Here is an 18,760-nt window from a genome sequence, read left to right on the forward strand (position 1 = left end):
TTGAATGGGGGAGTAATATGGTAAAAATGTGTTTTAAAGGAAGATATTACTGGTACTATTTAAGCTTTAAGGCAAGAAAAGCAGGGATTGTGTATTTGAAGGTAATCTGATATAGAATTGTCTGGATGCAGCTACAGAACGACCTCAATCAACAAGTACATACTGTGTTGTATTGAAAAGTGCTTTACAGGGTTTCCCTGGTGGTGCAGTGGTTAAGAATCCACCTGCCAACGGAGGGGACACGGGTTCGAGCCCTGGTCCAGGAGGATCCCACATGCCGCAGAGCAACTAAGCCCGTGCGCCACAACTACTGAAGCTCGCCCGCCTAGAGCCCGTGCTCCGCAGCAAGCCCGCGCCCCACAACGGAGAGTAGCCCCTGCTCTCTGCAACTAGACAAAGCCCGCACATAGCAACGAAGACCCAAGGCAGCCAAAAATAAATAAATAAATACATAAATTGATTTTTTTAAAAAAAGAAAAGTGCTTGACGTTATTTGTAGCTGGTGATTTCAACTCACTCCACAAAGCATCTAGTAAGGGATGACTGCAATGAACAAAGCAAGAGTAGAAAATAATAATAATACATACACACAGAAGCTGGAATATTTATGTAAATATAAATCAGATCAAGTCACCTCAAATGACTTCCCTTCACACACAGAGTAAAATCTGAAGTTGGTACCATGGCCTCCCAAGTACTATAAAAAACCCCTCACTACCTCTGATCTCATTTCCTACCACTCTCCTCCTCACTCACTGTGATCCAAAGCCCTTGCTCCTCATAAAACATGGCAAGAATGTTTGTGTCTGGGGCCTTTGCTGTTGCTGTTCCCTCCACCTGAAGATACTTTCCCCCTCAAACAGTCATATCGTTCACCTCCTCACTTCATTTAGCCCTCTGTTCATTATCACTTCCTCAGAGGCCCACCTGATCACCTTATATAAAACAGCACCCCACCTTACCCCCTCCATCTCCTTTCACTGCTTTACTTTTTTCTACAGCATATGATTATCAGACATTGTATTATATTAATTGATTTAATATATTGATTCCCCCCACTCTAGAATATAAGCTCTATGATAGTAAAGACTTTTGTTCACTTATCCAGCCCCTAAAACAGCGAACAGTGAGTGCTCCATAAATATTTGTTGACTACATTTCAGCAGCAAAATGCAGTAAGTAGTACGGCTATTCTCACTTCACAGTTTACAGGAAACTATGACATATAAAGATTAAATAAGTACCTGGGAACAAACAAAGGGGAAAAAAATGTCAAGACTTGATGAATGATTCCTGAAATGGGTAAATCGAAGCAAAGTCTGGTTTGTATGGAGGAAGGGAAACCCAAACCATGCACGGACACCAATTAAAATGTTGGCCACACAGGAAGAAGGCAAATAGAACCAAGTCTCTTCCGTAAGGCCGTGACCATATAGTGCCCTCACAAAAACCTCACGGGGTAAGCACGTTAGGCACTGTATTAGACAGTCATTAACAACAAGACGGCCAGACTTCGCAGCCGGCAAGGATGGCGGGTAAGGCCCAGCACTCACCGGTTTGTACAGTTACATAATCAACAGCCAGAACCTCGGGCTTCCTCCCGCCCCTGGGCTGGCATCACGTGGCAGGCCTCGCGAGCGGAAGCAGCACCCAAGAGAACCGCGGCAGTTGGCGAATCCAGGGAAGAGTTCCAGCGCGGGAGGTGAGGTGAGAGGACACGGTAGTTCTTACGTAAGGGGCCAGAGCGCGCGGCGGGAACTGCAGACCCGCCGGCAGAGAGGGCTGCGTCTAGCCGGCCCTGCGCTCCCTTTGATTGGCCGGCAGGATGACGAACGCATTTACAGTCGGGCCTGCGGTAGTGGGAACGTGCGTCAGCTTTGCGCAATCGGGGAAGGAGAAGGGGCGTGTCTGACCGCTCAGGGGGCCCGCCGATTGGTTGGATGGCGGCTGCGCCGGGTGGCCCGGGGCCGCCGGAGGAGGGCGGTTCTGTGGGCCTGGTCCCGGCTTACTGGCGACCGGTTTTAGTCAGATGATAATGGCAGCTCGGACCGGTCAGAGGGCCCTGAAAAAGGTGGTCTCGCGATGCCGTCCGAAGTCGGCGGCGGCGGCCGGATCCCCGGCTCCAGCGCAGGGGCCTGCGCGGAATGTCAGGTAATGAACAACAGGGGCGCAGCGGCGAGGGTAGTTTTCAGCCCAGGCCTGCTGAGCAAGGGGACTGGGGGAATTTGGGGTGGGGCAGGCGGACCGGATGCGTTTCCGCGTCTTTGGAGAGAAAGGGTCTTCTGCCTTCTCAGGGCCGCGCGTTTCCCCCCACCCCCTTGGCCGGAGGCTCGCCGACCTGTCCCGGGCTCTCCGTCCTGTGTTTGTGATTCGCTGCCCTCACGAGAGGCGGTGAATCATCCGCTAAGCGACTTTTGAAGCAGCTGATAAAGCGACTTGGCGGGGGGCGTTTGGGCTCTTCCGGCCTCCTCCCCATGGCCTACTGCTGCTGCTCTCGGAAAGTCATAACTTTGCGGCGCAGGAGTTGTGGGTTGATGGGCGTGTGGGAGTTTGTGGCCTGGCAGTAAGGCCCCCATTGTTCCCCCAGCGTATCCGATGGCGAGACGTGCTTTCCCAGTTTCTGGTAGCGGTCTTTGCCCCCGCCCTTTGGTGCTTGCTAAACTAAACCGAAGCCGGGGACTTGGATTTTTTTCCATGCCATTGTAACTTAGAAGTCCTGTAACCTTGAACCAGAGTCTGCCTTCGATTTTCCTGGTTGGTTCTTTTTCGGTAAGTGATGGAGGTGGAGACACGAAAGATCCCATACTTCTACCACTTAGTTTTCTTTTATTAATGTCATTTAAATAAATTATGCTCAAAAATTAAAGTTAACGTTTAAAATTAATTCAGTTGTAAACCACGGGATGGAGTGAGAAAGCACAAATCTGGTTGAGCTCCAGGACATTTAGATTCAATGAAGAATTTTTTTAAATACCAACAACCCAACCAACTCCAAATCCTTTTAGACATTTATTGGTTGAAAAAGTTTTAAGCAGAACATACTGTATCATGCTTTAGATATGCTTGTATTATTCTTATAAAATGCTGGCTTGCAAATAAAACTAAAACTTGCTTTAGTGATCAAATTAAGGCTTAAATTCCAGGATAAAATAGTTACTGTTTATGATAATGAAGAGGGAGAGAGTTTACGAGTTCATTGCAAGGCTGAAGCATTAACATAGATTCTGGCCTTTATTGTAGTAGGGTATTTGGGATGTAGTATTGGAAGATTATGACCAAAAAACTGTCCTTCATCTGGTCCAGTTTTCGTTTCATGGTTTAACCATATATACGATTGTATGGTTCTCGTATTGAGGTTGAAGACATATTCTTGTTAATATGTGAAAATAGATGGGCAGTCCAGGGCATTGTAACCATAGTATGCGGACTGATCAGAAAACGCCTGTTAACTTGCTTTAAACACAGGCATTTATTTCCCTTATGATTGTAATCAGATTGAGTGTTTCTTTTTCGGGGGATAGGGAGACCGTATTACATGAACCTGGTACAAAATTTCAAAACCATATTCAGTGAAAAGTAAGTTTCCAAAACAGCCCGTTCACCTCTTCAGAAGCAAGGGTCTTCTTATTTTTTTTTTAATAAAGGTTTATCTCAGATGCTGCTTTTTCTGGTCTGATTTATCAGAAAATTGTTAATAATTGTGCATAGTATCTGCCACGTAATTGGCTTCCAATAATAGATAAGAAGGTATCTATACGAAAAGTGAGCAAAATAGATAAAACAGTTAAAGACATCTAAAGAATGTCTTAGAAGGGAAATGGGTGATTAGGCATTTTGAACACCAAGCTTGGTTTTTATAATCTGTATGGCTACCAGAGATTATAAATTATATTTTGTGTCTTTTTTTTTAAGGGGGAAGCTAAATTAACTGCCTAATTATTATTATTATTATTTTTAAATTTATTTATTTTTGGCTGTGTTGGGTCTTCATTGCTGCGTGTGGGCTTTCTCTAGTTGCGGCGAGCGGGGGCCACTCTTCGTTGTGGTGTGTGGGCTTCTCCTTGTGGTGGCTTCTCTTGTTGTGGAGCACGGGCTCTAGATGCGCGGACTTAAGTAGTTGTGGCACGTGGGCTCAGTAGTTGTGGCAGTCGGGCTGTAAAGCGCAGGCTCAGTAGTTGTGGTGCACAGGCTTAGTTGTTCCACGGCATGTGGGATCTTCCTGGACCAGGGCTCGAACCCATGTCCCTTGCACTGGCAGGGGGATTCTTAACTACTGCGCCACCAGGGAAGTCCCTGCCGAATTATTTTATTTCCACTGTTCTGCTTCATTCAGCAGAATAACTGTCAGTCACTTTTATTGGCATAATTACACTTTAAAGCAAACTCCATAGTTTTACTCAAAAAAATTACAGTAGGCTTTTAAAAATATTATCACTGCCTTTAAAATTCACATAACATCATATTTTAAAAGATTTTTAGGAACACGTGACACCCTTATTCTCTCTAGGAGATGAATCTATCTTAAAAGACTTAAGTTCATTCATACAGTTCATATGCTTGATTCTTTTCCATAGTCATGAAGCATTTAGCTTAACTATTTTAATTGACCTTTCTTTCAATACCTTTGGAATAAGTCTACCCAATTTTTATAAACAGTTTTAATTGTTCAAAAGTTTTTTTCTTGTATTTTTGGAGCCATAGTCTCAAGTATCACCATTATCTTCTGGCTGAATATCGCCAATTTCTTCAATCATTCTTTAACTTGATTTTCTCTTCCAGCCAAACTGTAGCGTCTCAGTGTCCTTAAAGAAATTTTATTTATATGTAAATCATATCTTATATAAATCAAATTTCATATATGATAACATGAGGTTTCACCAGGCCACTCCATTACACTTTAAAAAAATAACTTGAAGACTCAATTTAATGAAATATTGCTCTCTTACTTGGAACACTTCAAGAACATCTCATTGAGAATAAATTCCAAATTGCTTTATCCTCACCAATAATCCCCAGCATGATCCAGCTCCAACCTGTCTCTCTAACATTATTTCATGGTGCTCTCCCCCTGGCTTGCTATACTGCTGTTACACTGTTTGTCTTTTTTAGTGACTGGATGCTGCCAAGCTCTTTCACTAGTACCTGAAATGTTCTGTATCTACCTCTCCTTCTCCCATGTACATACACACACGTATGTGTGAGAGAGATTTTATATATATGTGCACATGCATTTATTATGTACATACATATCTATTTCTCTCTTATCATGCCTAATGCCTCCTTATCCGTTATGTCTCAGCTGAAATACAACCTCAGAGGATTTCCTGGACCACTCTGTCTAAAGGTCCTAATTACATGTTCCCACACCCATTTCTATTTGAGATTTTTTTTTGAATCCCCAACTAGAATGTAATCTTCATGTTTGTTTTATTCACCATTATATCCCTAGTGCCTAGCTCAGAATAGGCGCTCAATAAGTATGTGAACTAATAATGCACGAATAGTAGTGTATAACAGTTATGCAATAATCTTATTAGAATAAAGGCTGAAAACATCTAGGTGAACAAGAGCATATCAGGCATCTGTATTACGAAACACCCAAACAGTTAACATTCTAATTACCTTGACATATGTTTTTACATATATACATGGAAATGGAGATTGGAAGGTAAAAGATAACTGAGCAGCAGGTCTGACAAGGCCACCAGATATCCAATGGGAGAGCAAGACCTAATTTCAAATCTCATAGAGTAGATCAAGAATTAAGGAAACCCCTGTGGATCCAGCTGGGAAAACAAGTTGAGTAGATGAGTTGAAAATTGGATGATGAATATCCAAGCAAGCCTAGGGTAAGAATATGTTGTAAAACATGACTGCAGACTAAAAGCCAACTTCTGGGAGAGATACCTTTTCTGTTACAAGCTTCTAACCATAACTGTAAGCTGGTATTTTTAGGGTTTTTTTAATAAAATTTATTTATTTTATTTTATTTATTTTTGGCTGCATTGGGTCTTAGTTGCAGTGAGAGGGGGCTACTCTTCGTTGAGGTGTGCGGACTTCTCATTGCGGTGGCTTCTCTTGTTGTGGAGCACAGGCTCTAGATGTGTGGGCTTCAACAGTTGTGGCACATGGGCTCAGTAGTTGTGGCTCACAGGCTCTAGAGCGCAGGCTCAGTAGTTGTGGCGCACGGGCTTAGTTGCTCCACAGCATGTGAGATCTTCCCGGACTAGGGCTTAAACCATGTCCCCTGCATTGGCAGGCAGATTCTTTTTTTAACATCTTTATTGGAGTATAATTGCTTTACAATGGTGTGTTAGTTTCTGCTTTATAACAAAGTGAGTCAGTTATACATATACATATGTTCCCATATCTCTTCCCTCTTGCATCTCCCTCCCTCCCACCCTCCCTATCCCACCCTTCTAGCTGGTCACAAAGCACTGATCTCCCTGTGCTATGCGGCTGCTTCCCACTAGCTATCTATTTTACTTTTGGTACTGTATATATGTCCCTGCCACTCTCTCACTTTGTCCCAGCTTACCCTTACCCCTCCCCCTGTACTCAAGTCCATTCTCTACTGCGTCTTTATTCCTGTCCTGCCCCTAGGTTCTTCAGGACGATTTTTTTTTTGTTTTTGATTTTGTTTTTAGATTCCATATATATGGCAGGCAGATTCTTAACCACTGTGCAACCGGGGAAGTCCCTTTTTAGTTTCTTTATGGTGCTTTAGAAGCTTATTTGTGGTGTGTGTGTGTGTGTGTGTGTGTGTGTGTGTGTGTGTATTTTTTCAGGAATATTCTAAGGTTGCACAGCCTTCTAAAGTCTGATTGTTATTTTACAATCTCTGTAGTTTGTGTTTTCTCTTAATTGTCAATGTTACTCAATCAGGTAATTTTTGTCTTTTTAGATATTTAGCTTCCTGTGGTATACTGATGAGCAGAACTCTTCCACTACATACCTCAGTTTTGCCTAAGGAGATATATGCAAGAACTTTCTTCAGAATTGCTGCACCATTAATAAACAAAAGAAAAGAATATTCAGAGAGGAGAATTATAGGGTTTGTATAAAATAATAGTTGTACTAAAAGAGCGTGTTCACAATTTTCTATAGAACATCATGCCTCTTTTTATCTGGATTCTCTTCTTACAGACTAAGCTCTAATTTTCTAGCCCTTGCCGTTTTATAAATATTTGTTGAATGTAGTCATGTGGTAACTTTATAGGATAGAGTTAAATCTTGACATTTAAAGGAAATAATTAAACTGTTTATGACCTGCATTTTTTGTACACTGTTCTTTTTTATAGTGGCAACATTACTGATATGTTGAGCCAGATATGTCTGTATAGCTCCCTCACATACACACATACCTAGGTAAGTACATATAAACATGCTAAGAGGCCCCTACCATCTAGAGCAGAGCTTGGCAAACTTTTCTGTAAAGGGACAGTTAGTAAATAGGTTTGTGGACCATACTGTCTCTGTTGCAACTACTCAGCTCTGTCACTGTAGCCCAAAAGTAGCCATAGACAATATGTAATAAATGGGCATGGCTGTGTTCTAATAAAATTTTATTTACAGAGCCACGCAGCAGGCCAGGTTTGGCCCCTCATCTAGGGGTATATACAGCAGAGTATAGTCTGCAGATCTGCTAAACCAGAAATCAAGCAGTCCTTCATATGGGAATTTCTACAAGGGGGTCTTAATTCCCAACAGCCATTAAATATTACATGAATTCTTCTAAAAGTACTTTTCATTCATTTTATTTAGTTGCTTTTTCCCTTCGAATTTTTCTGCAGTAAAGAACTTTGGGCATACTCATAACGTTTGTCACATAATTTACCGTTATTACTGGATAGTCACTGTATTAGTTAAGGTAATGCTAGCAACCATACAGGTAAAACCCAAAAGTTTCTTTCTTTCTCATGTAAAGTTGAAGTGGGAATTCCCAATCCATAGGTAGCAATCCTCGAGCAGTGATTCAGGAAGCCAGGCTCTATCCAACTTGTGACTTTTGTAATTCCTTAGTCTTCAGAGTCTCTTAAAAAGATACACCTGGTTCTTAATCATATTGGTCTGGAAGTGACACCTAGTGCTTACTCTCAGATATTATTGGCAAGAACTAGTCATGTTACAGCTATGTAATTGTAGCCTCCAGGTAGCCAGCAATAATGCCACGTAAAGCAAGTGTAAATACTTGCATAGGTAGACATCTTTGCCTCAGCTGGTATCTGTTGAAAAGAGACATGGCAACAAAAGGATGAGAAATCAAATAGTGAATTGGTCTGCTTTCCTTTTGATTCAGAAATATAACATCTTCCTTTTATTGTGTACTTGCCATATGATAGACACTGCTGGGGGCTCTATATTTATTGTTTCATTTAATTCTCACTATAGCCATGTGAACTAGGTATTATTCCCATTTTAGAGATGAGGAAACTGAAGCTCAGAGGGATTACGTTGTATCATGACTCCTAAACTTATTTTTCCCACCATATTTACTTATTCTTACTTGCTTCCTTATTCTTTCTCATGTTAAAATTCTTTTTATTACAAATTGGTCTTATCTAATGATCTTCGTCTTCCCCCATATTTGACATAAACACATAATAGCTACCATTTATTAAGTGCCTAGTAAGCATTGTGCATTATGCTAAAACTATTTCACTTAACCCTTAAAAGAACCCTGTAGGGACTTCCCTGGTGGTCCAGTGGTAAATAATCCACCTTACAATGTAGGAGACGGGGGTTCGATCCCTGGTCAGGGAACTAAGATCCCACATTTGGCGGGGCAACTAAGCCCGCCACCACAACTACTGAGCTCACGCGCCTCAACCACAAACTACAGAGCCCACACGCTCTGGAGTCTGCACCACAACTAGAGAAGAGAAAACCCATATGCCACAAGTAGAGAGAAGCCCGCACACCACAAGGGAGCACTGCAGTGAAAGATCCCCACATGCCGCAATGAAGATTGGACAGCGAAATAAATAAATATTTTTTTTTTAAAAAAAGAACCTGTAGAGGTATTTTTCAATTATGGATGAAGAAAATGAAGTTGAAAGGTTAAGCAGCCTAGCCAGCGACATATGACTTACTATGTTTTAGAGCTGATATTTGAACAGTACTTTCTGACTACAAAGTCCATCCCCTTGACTGCTATGCTATACTGCTTTCTTAGTCAGTGTAGACTACTTTTATGACAAGTAGCTTCCAGGCTACCAGGTTTCATACTTTTTCATGGGACTTATTTTGGCTTTTATTTTCTAGTGTCTGAGAACATGGGGAGGGTAAGTTTATTTTCCCCCCTCTGCTGTGGGCCTCATTTCATGATCATAAAGATTAAATATGTATAAACACTCATTCTGTCATATTCCAAAAATACCCTTTTAAACTTCAGAATGTGGTTGTTTACTATATCATTTTGAGGTGAATTATGTTTTAACAGTGTGAGTCTTTATAACCAAGAATTATATGTATCTGGTTCTCATTCAGTTGTCTTTTACTTGTATCCACAATGTTTTTGTTGTTTGGTTTTTCATTTAAACCCTGATGGTTTTTTGTTGTATTTATTTCTATGTATTTTACATTTCTATGCTACTGTTTTCTACTTGTTAGTATAGGAACGATATTAATTTTTATATATTTCTCAACAGGCTACATAACTGAATTCTGAATTGATTAGCTTCTGATTTGATAGTCATATCACCTGCCAATTTATAATTTTGCCTAATTCTTTTCCACACATGTGCCTCATATTTCATGCTCTGATTTAATTATTTTGACATACTTTCAGAAAAATGTCAAATAACAATGATGATAGTCAGCACCTTTGTCTTATTTCTAACTCTAATAGGAATGCTTCTGGTATTTTACTATCTATGGAGGGAATCATATAATGTTTTTGTTTTGACTAACTAATATGGTTATAATAATATAATTCTTAGTATTAAACCATCCAAACATCCTTAAATGAGTTGCATTTGATTGTTGTATTTTTTAAAAAATATATTGCTCTATTATATTTGCTGATATTTAGAAGTTTTGCCTCCATACTTACAGGTAATGTGGGTTTATAGATTTTGTTTTTTATGTTCTTTGTGAGGCTTGGGTTCGCAGGATGTTATGCTGGCTCATAAAAAGAATGAGAGGTTTCCTTTTTGTGTGTTATAGATTTTTTTCTTAATTACAAAATCATCACATACTTGTATAAAAACTTAACAATTTAGAAATATGTACTAAAAGACTTAGTCTGTTTTTACTCCTACTTCTTTTTCCTGAATTAACTGGTAATTGTTTAATCTGTATCCTTCTAGGACTTTTTAAATGTATTTTCATTACAGACAGTCTATTAACATAATTATTTTCAGGGGAAAAAATCCCGAATGTTTAAAATTGAGGAAATATAGTATACACTTAAAATATTTCTCAGATAGATAATAGAATCATATATATCCCGTCTGCTTTAGTGTGCCCTTTTTCATGTAGCAATATATTGTAAACCTCTTTGCTCTAAAGTATATGGTTGACCCTTGAAAAGCGGGGTGTTTAGGTGGTGCAGACCCCCACGCAGTAAAAAAAATCTGCATACTGCTATTTCTGTCTCCAAACGAGGAATTGTTAAATGACTCACTCAAAGACAGGAAGCTGATGAAACAGTTTGGATAAAATCAAGACTCAAACCCTAGTTGTTTTGATTCCACATATTGTGATCTCTAATTGAACACAAACTTTCCCTCACATTTAATTTAAAGATCTGTAAAATGAAAATACAGGTACTAAATTTACTGAAAAAACTTTGTGTATAAGTGGACCCACACAGTTCAAACCTGTGTTGTTCAAGGGTCAACTGTACATCTGATCTTAATCCCTTTAGATAACTGATAGAGTTCCACAGTATGAGTGTACCATAATTCATCAATCATTTATTATTAAGCAATTATTAATGTTTATCAACCAAATAAACATTTAGGTTGCTTCTAGATTTTTTCTCTCAAAGTCTCAGTTTTTAAATGCTGGTCACTAATTAAAATTTTAAAAACCATATCTGCAAGCCAGATTCAACCTGTGGTCTGCCACATTGTAAGCTCTGCTATAGACATATGTTTAGCTCCCTTTTATCCTTTTATTTTCTGTGTTTTGAAGACATTCATCCCAGAGTGTGGTTCTATATGTGTGCCAAATGATTTATTGCCTCATACATAGTAAACTTTATTCATATTCAATTTAAAGTGTACATATACCATACAAATAGATGCAGTTAACACCTCTCCTTTTTTTTTGTAAGATATTCTATGCAGGAAATGTATGATGTAGTATCAGGAATGGAGGATTACAAGCATTTTGTTCCTTGGTGCAAAAAATCAGATGTAATATCAAGGAGATCTGGATACTGCAAAACACGATTAGAGATTGGGTTTCCACCTGTATTGGAGCGCTATACATCAGTGGTAACCTTGGTGAAACCACATTTGGTAAAGGTAATGGTTTTGGTTTTTGTTGTTTTTAAATATTCCTCAAATATTGATTATGTTAAATAGGTTAAATTATAATAGCATTAAGAAGACTTCCCTAAACTAACAGGAGGAGCGAAAAAACAAACTATTTATTATATCTCTTAAATCATGTTATTTTACACAATATTAGCATTATTCTTTCCAAATAGAAATTTAACTAGAATGTGGAAATGAGAAGCTTTTTCTTTTGTGCTTCTGTTGAGGACTATTGACCCACAGGAAAGATTTGGTTGCAGAAGTGAGAAATGTTTTAATACTTGCTCTACTTTTTCTTAAGAAAGGGAAAGTGGTGAGAGGATGCAGAAAGGTAGAAAAGATATAAATATGGAGAACATAAACATTATTGAAGTCATCCTGCCATGTACCAGGTACTGAAATGCCAAGTGTTGTTGCATGCATATATTAATCATTTTACTCTTCTCAGAGGAGGGTACACATTTAGAAAAGGTACCCAGACTTCAACACACAAAAAGGCAGAATTCCACAGAGTAATGCTCATTTCTTTTGAATTTCTAGAGTGTGATGACCAAAGACTTTCAAAGCTGAATTGTGTTTTGTGCTCACAGGATTTAGTGGTGGTATCATTTCTTGGTAATTGGCCAGAGCTAAATGCCTTTGTCACCTCTTTGTCAGGCATTGAGGAGGTACAACTCTCATACTAGAAAGAGTATACTGTCCAGTGAAGCTAAGACCTTGGAGTCCACCCTAGTCGCAATCTCAAAACTTCAACTCCACTTAAAAGACTGTGCCCCACTGTGGGACTCTGTCATTATTACAACTGTTTTCACCTGTTTGCCTCATAGTTTTGGAGTTTTCACCTACTATACTACACTTAAAATAGCTAACATACTGAGCTCTTGATAGTGCTTTACTTGAATTACTCTTCGCGACAGCCCTTTGAGATGCAAATTTTATTCTCCATCTTATAGTTGAGTACACTAAGGCCTAGAACAGTTAGATAAGGTTACACAGCCAAGACTCTAGTCTGTCTGACAGCAGCAAATATCTCTGTAATCTTAAAATTGAGTCCCCTGACCTCAGTCTCTTACCATTCAGACTCATAACTTAGATCTTAACATATCCTGCATCTAACTAAAAGAACTCTAAAGAAGTCTCATTTTCTCCTCCTGGCTTTCTTCCCTTCCCTGGCTTCCATAAATGAACCATATAGTGCTTATTCCACAGCCCTGTGCCTTTGCATATTGTTCCCTCTTTTACCTATAATGGAAATTCCTTGCCTGTTAATCCTTCAAATTCCAACCTGCTTTCTCCCTTTCCTTTCATATAGATGACTAGTTCTACCTCGGTGATTCCTCTGGGCTTTAAACATGCTTTATTTATTTCTCTTATCACTCTGTAGTATAATTTCTTTCTTCATTTGGATTTCTGCTTGACAAAATCGAGCTACTTGAGGGAATGGGAGATCCTCTTTTTCATCTCTGTATCCTCAGCACCAGTACTACAATGACAGGAGTCGTGAGGCCTCTTTGTTTATGAAGTTCTCACTACTGTGTTCTTGGGTTATTGTAGATCCACAGATGTTCATAATAATTTCAGTAACTTTTAACACTGCCAAGGAGGAAGGAAAGTATTTTTTTTAATTATAATAATATGTATTAGATAGTCATTGCTATCTCAATTTTATGACGCTTAGGGAAATTAAGAGCCTTACACAAATTCATACTGTGTGTGTCTGATTCCAAAACTATTTTTCCATTAAAATAAACTGTCTCACTTAGTGTGCTAGTTTATTGTTTAAAGACACATTTGAGAATAACACACAACTCTCTATGTTCAGCTTTCAATTTTCCCTGGGTTCAGGTTCTGGATTTTAATACCTGATACACATATGTGACATATAATAAAAATTATTATAACTGAGGAAGCAGCAGAAGCCATGTGACATTTTCTGTGAATTGTTAGCTGCCCCAAATGTGCCTGTGACTTAACATGTCAGTGATTCTAGTCTACCTGAATCTGTAATGGCCAGAAACCTTCCTCCTGTGTTCAGTATCTCTGTTAGGAATGAGATCTTTGGCAGTATTGTCCCTATCAAAACATACCAGTAAAAATCCATGGGTCCTTGAGCTGGATTATTGATATGAGTATAGCACTGCCACATTTTGTGAAAAAGTGGTCAGAGGAAGGTACTATATTACAGTGATTATTCCCAACAGCTGTTTCTCCTTCACTATTAAATTTCCTATAAGCTTCTTATGTGGTTGTAAAGAAAGGTGGAATGCATTATCTTAAAGTTGGGTAACTGAAAAAGTTTTTAAAAATTAAAAATATAAGTAAATAAACAGGGGCTTCCCTGGTGGTCCAGTGGTTAAGACTCCAGGCTTCCACTGCAGGGGGCATGGGTTTGATCCCTGATTGGGGAACTAAGATCTCACAAGCTGTGAGGCATGGCCAAAAACAAAAAAAGTAAATAAATGAAGTTGGATAACTGAAACAATAAGGTTTTATTATAGACTTTTGATGGTTTTTAAAATTGGATGGTCATTATTGAACTATATATAAAGCCAAACTCTCTGAAGAAAATTTTTACTTCTCCCCAGTGAGAAGTAATTAGCATATTAGCTATTAAAGTAGTTAGTATTTTAATGACTTATTTTATTGTGTCTAAATAAGTTTTAAAACATTCACTGGTTTCCGTATTAAAAATTAAAATAATATGTTCTTTTTATAAATGTGTAAATAGAGCATATCTTTTAAAATGCTTTTTAGTATGGTGGCAGTTTATAATGATTCTACTGTGTTACCATCTGATAATTAATTCAAAAGGGTTTAGATGAAGAGGAAGTGAGGAATAAACTGCAAATGGGTTTTTAGCTCTTTAGCCCCCAGTTTGAACTATCTTTAGAGAGAGCCAGATATAGTCAGAGAAGTAATCCTATATTCTGTGTTTAGGTAGGCTATAGCTATAGGAGAAAAAATGACTGTTTACTTGGGGGAAACAGAGTTTATCTATGCAGGTCCTTATTTTGCAATATATTTTGTAGTGTGTAGCCTCAGCAGAGGGACAGTCTAAATTCTTGAGGGCGATAACTTATCCAAAAGACAGGGAGTAGAGGGGCTTGATCATTTATCGGCCCCAGGATTTGCCAGAATTGCTGAAAACTTAAGGCTTAATTGAGGAGGGGAGTGTAGATTGAAACAAGAATTTTTAAAATAGCCTGCTTCTGAGGGAAGGTGATAGATATTCTTGAGGTCAATTGTCTACTAGTATAATAAGGCCCAGCTGGCATCTTAGGATAGTAAATAAAGAAACTGAACTTCATTCAAGGTCATAACCTGTCCTAACAATGGACTAGTAACTATGGTTCTGGCCACCATTTTTCACACTGCAGGAGGCAACTCTTTAATGGGTCTCAACCAACATTTTTTAATGATATAGAATGGGAAATGTCAGGATGTACTGCACATAGTATTACTGTGTATTATGTTTCAGTGTGTACACAGACATGTAAAATAAACATGAGCACAGAAGAGATGAGAGGTCAGAAAGCAGTGGGTCAGGGACAAGGGTCAGGGCCACACTTTCAGGAAAACTGAAACCATAGAGGCCTCTAGAAATAAAGAATAATGAGTTAGGAAAAGACTGAATGTGATTAATAGGAAAAAATCTTTGGGTTGCAAAGAAGAATTATAGAATTGTTCTAGGGATCTGTGCCAAATGCCTTACAAACATTAAATTTAGCCATCTCATACTGATGGTATAAGATGGGCATTATACTCATTTTACAGATTAAGGAAATACAGTACAGGGAATTAACTTGTTCAGGATCACTTATAAGTGGCAGAGCTGGAAATAAACTTCCGGGTAGTCACTCCCTGTTTTGTTGTGGGAGGAGAACTTTAAGAAGCATAGTGAGTGACAGCAGTGGAAGAGAACAAGTGGCAATCTTGGGGATCCCAGGAGAAAGGAAAATGGCTTATATTGGCCAGAGATCACTTCCTAGTACCAAGCTAACAATGAGATGTTTTGGTCACCTGTGGTCTGACCTATAAAAATATTTACTTCTCAAAGAAATCATCTTCAGTTGTAGATTTTGGGCACAATCCAAATGGTATTTAACTGTGGTTTTATTTTTTTCATTTTGTTCTAGGCATCCTGTACTGATGGGAAGCTCTTCAATCATTTGGAGACTGTATGGCGTTTTAGCCCAGGTCTTCCTGGCTACCCAAGAACTTGTACTTTGGATTTTTCAGTAAGTCTCTCATAAAGCCCTCTATTCCAAACATCAGGTGAAGTTGGTAAAGAAGGAGTAATCCATTTTTATTAGAACCCAGATGTCATAATTAATAACCTACATGCATAGCAATTACTGACAATTTTTTAAAATCTCAGATTTCTGAGTATTGAATACCTTTTTCTGCACTAACTTTTTTTTTTGCACTAATTTTATAAGAAGAAATGCTAGGGGAATTCCCTAGCGGTCCAGTAGTTAGGACTTTGTGCTTCCACTGCAAGGAACACAGGTTCGATCCCTGGTTGGGGAACTGAGATCCTCCATGCTGTGCAGCGCGGCCACAGAAAAGAAAAGAATGCTAATGACCCTTTCTCTTTTTCTATTTTATTCCTTTAAACCTTGAATAGTCATCCCTTCTCTATTTTCTAATTTTTACAAGTCCATCGATTATAAGACACATGCAACTAAGGGTTCGCGTGCCACAACGAATGAGCCTGCAAGCTGCAGCTAACACCCAGCATAACCAACCAACCAAATAAATAAATAAATAAATACTTTGAAAAAGAAGAAATGGTTATAATTTTGAGTAAATTACTGTATGCTATTCTTAGCTCTTAAGTTGCTTTCATTACAAAATTAGTGGGCATGTATGGGACAGTTGGGGAAATTTGAATGAAACCTCTCTAGATTAGATAATAGCATTATTATCTAGTAATATTAACTCCCTCTGTTAATTTCCTGGTTTTAATTCTACTGTGATTATATAAGACTTTGAAATAGGGGAATCTGGGTGATGGGTGTATGAGAAATCTTAGTACTGTTTTTGCAACTTTTTTATAAATCAAATTATTTTAAAATAAAAAATTAAAACATTCAGAAGTTAATGGATATTTAAGGTCCTTAAGATATTATTTCTTAAACTGGGTTGCCTTGAATTCTGTCTTGAGGGGATATAAAGAAAGTTCTAAATCATTGTCTACTTTAAGATTGAACCACCTTCGCCATCTATTTTGTGGGTTAATCTAATCTTTCTGCTACTACTTCTCATGGGAATACCATATCGGAAGGATCACTTCCCTTCCTTATTTCCTTTTGGAAGGTAAGGTAGCTCGAAAAGGGGCATATTAATAAGAAGCCAAAGTGATAAACATGGTATTTAGCAAAGCTTTTTTCCAGGTTTCTTTAACTTAATAAAAGCAGACTCTTTGCCCCAAAATGAGATTCATTGGCCTTGTTTACTTAAGCTTATTGTTCAGCCATTGTTGTGCTTACTGCAGTAAACAAATCTCTTCTCTTCTGAGAGTTGTTAAAAAATCTCATCTAGATAGACCCATAGAGCTTGCCTTAGGTACTGGGCCGAGTAACCCATTTCACAGTGTGAGCACCATTACCCTAAGTGGAGATTTAGTAAAAGAAAGATCTTTCTAAAATAATTATTAACATTTTCCTACAGATTTCTTTTGAATTTCGCTCACTTCTACACTCTCAGCTTGCCACATTGTTTTTCGATGAAGTTGTAAAGCAGATGGTAGCTGCCTTTGAAAGAAGAGCATGTAAGCTGTATGGTCCAGAAACAAATATACCTCGGGAATTAATGCTTCATGAAGTTCATCACACGTAAAGAGAAAAAGGAAATGGTCACCTACTTGTAACTAGTTTATTCACTTTTAGGAAGTACTTTCATCATTTGCTTTCAGAAGTCAGAAAGCATTTGTCAAACCCAGCTTTGATTGTAAACGCATACCATTGAAAATTTGCACTTGGAATATGGAACCACGTGTACATAGAATTCAATCAAGTGTAATTCAGAGTAATATGTATATTAGCATATTTACAATAATGGGATGTCATCACTATTGCTAGAATACTGACATCACTCTTCTGAACAGAAATTGAAACTGTAAATTTAAACCTTTTAGTTATCACCTCACCTGAAAGAGGTTGGTTGAGATACTCATGCAGTGTGTATTATATTAACCATATCACTTTTAAGTTATTAAATTCAGACTATTTATAACTTATTGTCTTAGGGTCTGCCTTATGGCTTAGGATATTTGAGGAATCATCAGATGTTTAAAGTAAAAACTTTAACTTAAAAATACTGTTAATGAAGGTTCCCTGGCACTTTTCTTATTTTTAAATTGTTCTTGTGGGTAGTAGTAGATAATTCGGTGTTATACTGAGGTTAGCTTCCAGATAAACAGTGATTTTTTTTTTTTTTTTTGGTGAGTGGTCCAGAGTTTTAAGTTACTTTTCTCATAGTTTGCAGCCCTTTCCCCGGTACTTTGACTGCTCTTTCAAAAATGCTTTTTGCATGTCAAATTTTGTCAGCAGTGGGCAGTAGATGAAGATAAGTTGGTTGAGATGTCTCCAGCACCTTGCATCCTTATTTTCTATTTATTGTGTGTACTCACTTTCAATAATGAATTTCAAACTGATATTTTTGTAAACAAATCAATGTAAGGACTGAAGTGGTAACTTAATAAAGTTAATTTGTTTATTTTTTGTACAGTTATTTTGGTTATTGAAATGTCTTAAAATACTTTCACAGAAACAAATCTGGGCAAAATTCAGTCTTCCTTTAATCAATATTGATTCCCTTCCCTTCCTTCATTCCATACCCAACAACGCTCTTGCATTAATTACCCTTCCCTTGTTTCCTCAGATCAGCAAGGGAACTTACTAGTTCATTCCCTATATGAATGCATGTTTGTATCAATTTGTTCAGTAAATCTGTTGTGAGTAGCTGCTTCGCTGCCACATGGTGGGTATACAGTGGTGAAGGATTCTTACAGTCTACTCACATGGAGCTTGATTATGCCTTCATACAGGTAAAGTATTTTTCCATGTACAAATGAGGTATCTTCCCAGAGCATAAGTAGTTTGTATATAATTATGTACCTTTGGGGACTTCCCTGGCAGTCCAGTGGTTGAGACTCCACGCTTCCACTGCAGGGGGTGTGAGTTTGGTCCCCGGTCAGGGAATTAAGATCCCGCGTGCCGAGTGGCACAGCCAAAAAAAAGAAAAAATTATGCACCTTTTAAACAAAGTTT

The 18,760-nt window shown here is 38.3% G+C and overlaps 3 protein-coding genes across 6 annotated transcripts in view; 1 reads left to right on the plus strand and 2 right to left on the minus strand.

Moving 5' to 3' along the window:
- SF3B1 (splicing factor 3b subunit 1) overlaps nt 1-1,873 on the minus strand; it is a 60,958-nt gene extending 59,085 nt beyond the window's left edge. For 2 of the 3 annotated variants that reach the window (XR_010839159.1, XM_059054287.2), the window contains exon 1: nt 1,554-1,873. The gene's annotated coding sequence lies outside the window, so the exon portion shown is untranslated. The remainder of the gene's footprint in view (nt 1-1,553) is intronic. The other variant, XR_009334053.2, reaches the window with a different exon arrangement.
- COQ10B (coenzyme Q10B) lies at nt 1,712-18,211 on the plus strand. Of its 2 annotated transcripts, XM_059054298.2 has the most exons (5): nt 1,712-2,151; nt 6,905-7,054; nt 11,282-11,474; nt 15,623-15,724; nt 17,160-18,211. In XM_059054298.2, the coding sequence occupies exons 1-5, from the start codon at nt 2,030-2,032 to the stop codon at nt 17,325-17,327; spliced, it is 735 nt and encodes a 244-aa protein (XP_058910281.1). In that variant the 5' UTR covers nt 1,712-2,029; the 3' UTR covers nt 17,328-18,211. The 2 variants fall into 2 exon arrangements, with proteins under 2 accessions (XP_058910281.1, XP_066882601.1); XM_067026500.1 differs by lacking the exon at nt 6,905-7,054 and having other exon boundaries at nt 1,948-2,151.
- Nucleotides 3,639-18,760, minus strand: part of HSPD1 (heat shock protein family D (Hsp60) member 1) — a 31,761-nt gene continuing 16,639 nt past the window's right edge. Inside the window, exon 12 of the mRNA XM_067026499.1 lies at nt 3,639-4,802. Coding sequence (XP_066882600.1) covers nt 4,758-4,802 — 45 coding nt within the window. The 3' untranslated portion in view covers nt 3,639-4,757. The remainder of the gene's footprint in view (nt 4,803-18,760) is intronic.

Source organism: Kogia breviceps, chromosome 2 (genome assembly GCF_026419965.1).
Source record: "Kogia breviceps isolate mKogBre1 chromosome 2, mKogBre1 haplotype 1, whole genome shotgun sequence".
Taxonomy (NCBI): domain Eukaryota; kingdom Metazoa; phylum Chordata; class Mammalia; order Artiodactyla; family Physeteridae; genus Kogia; species Kogia breviceps.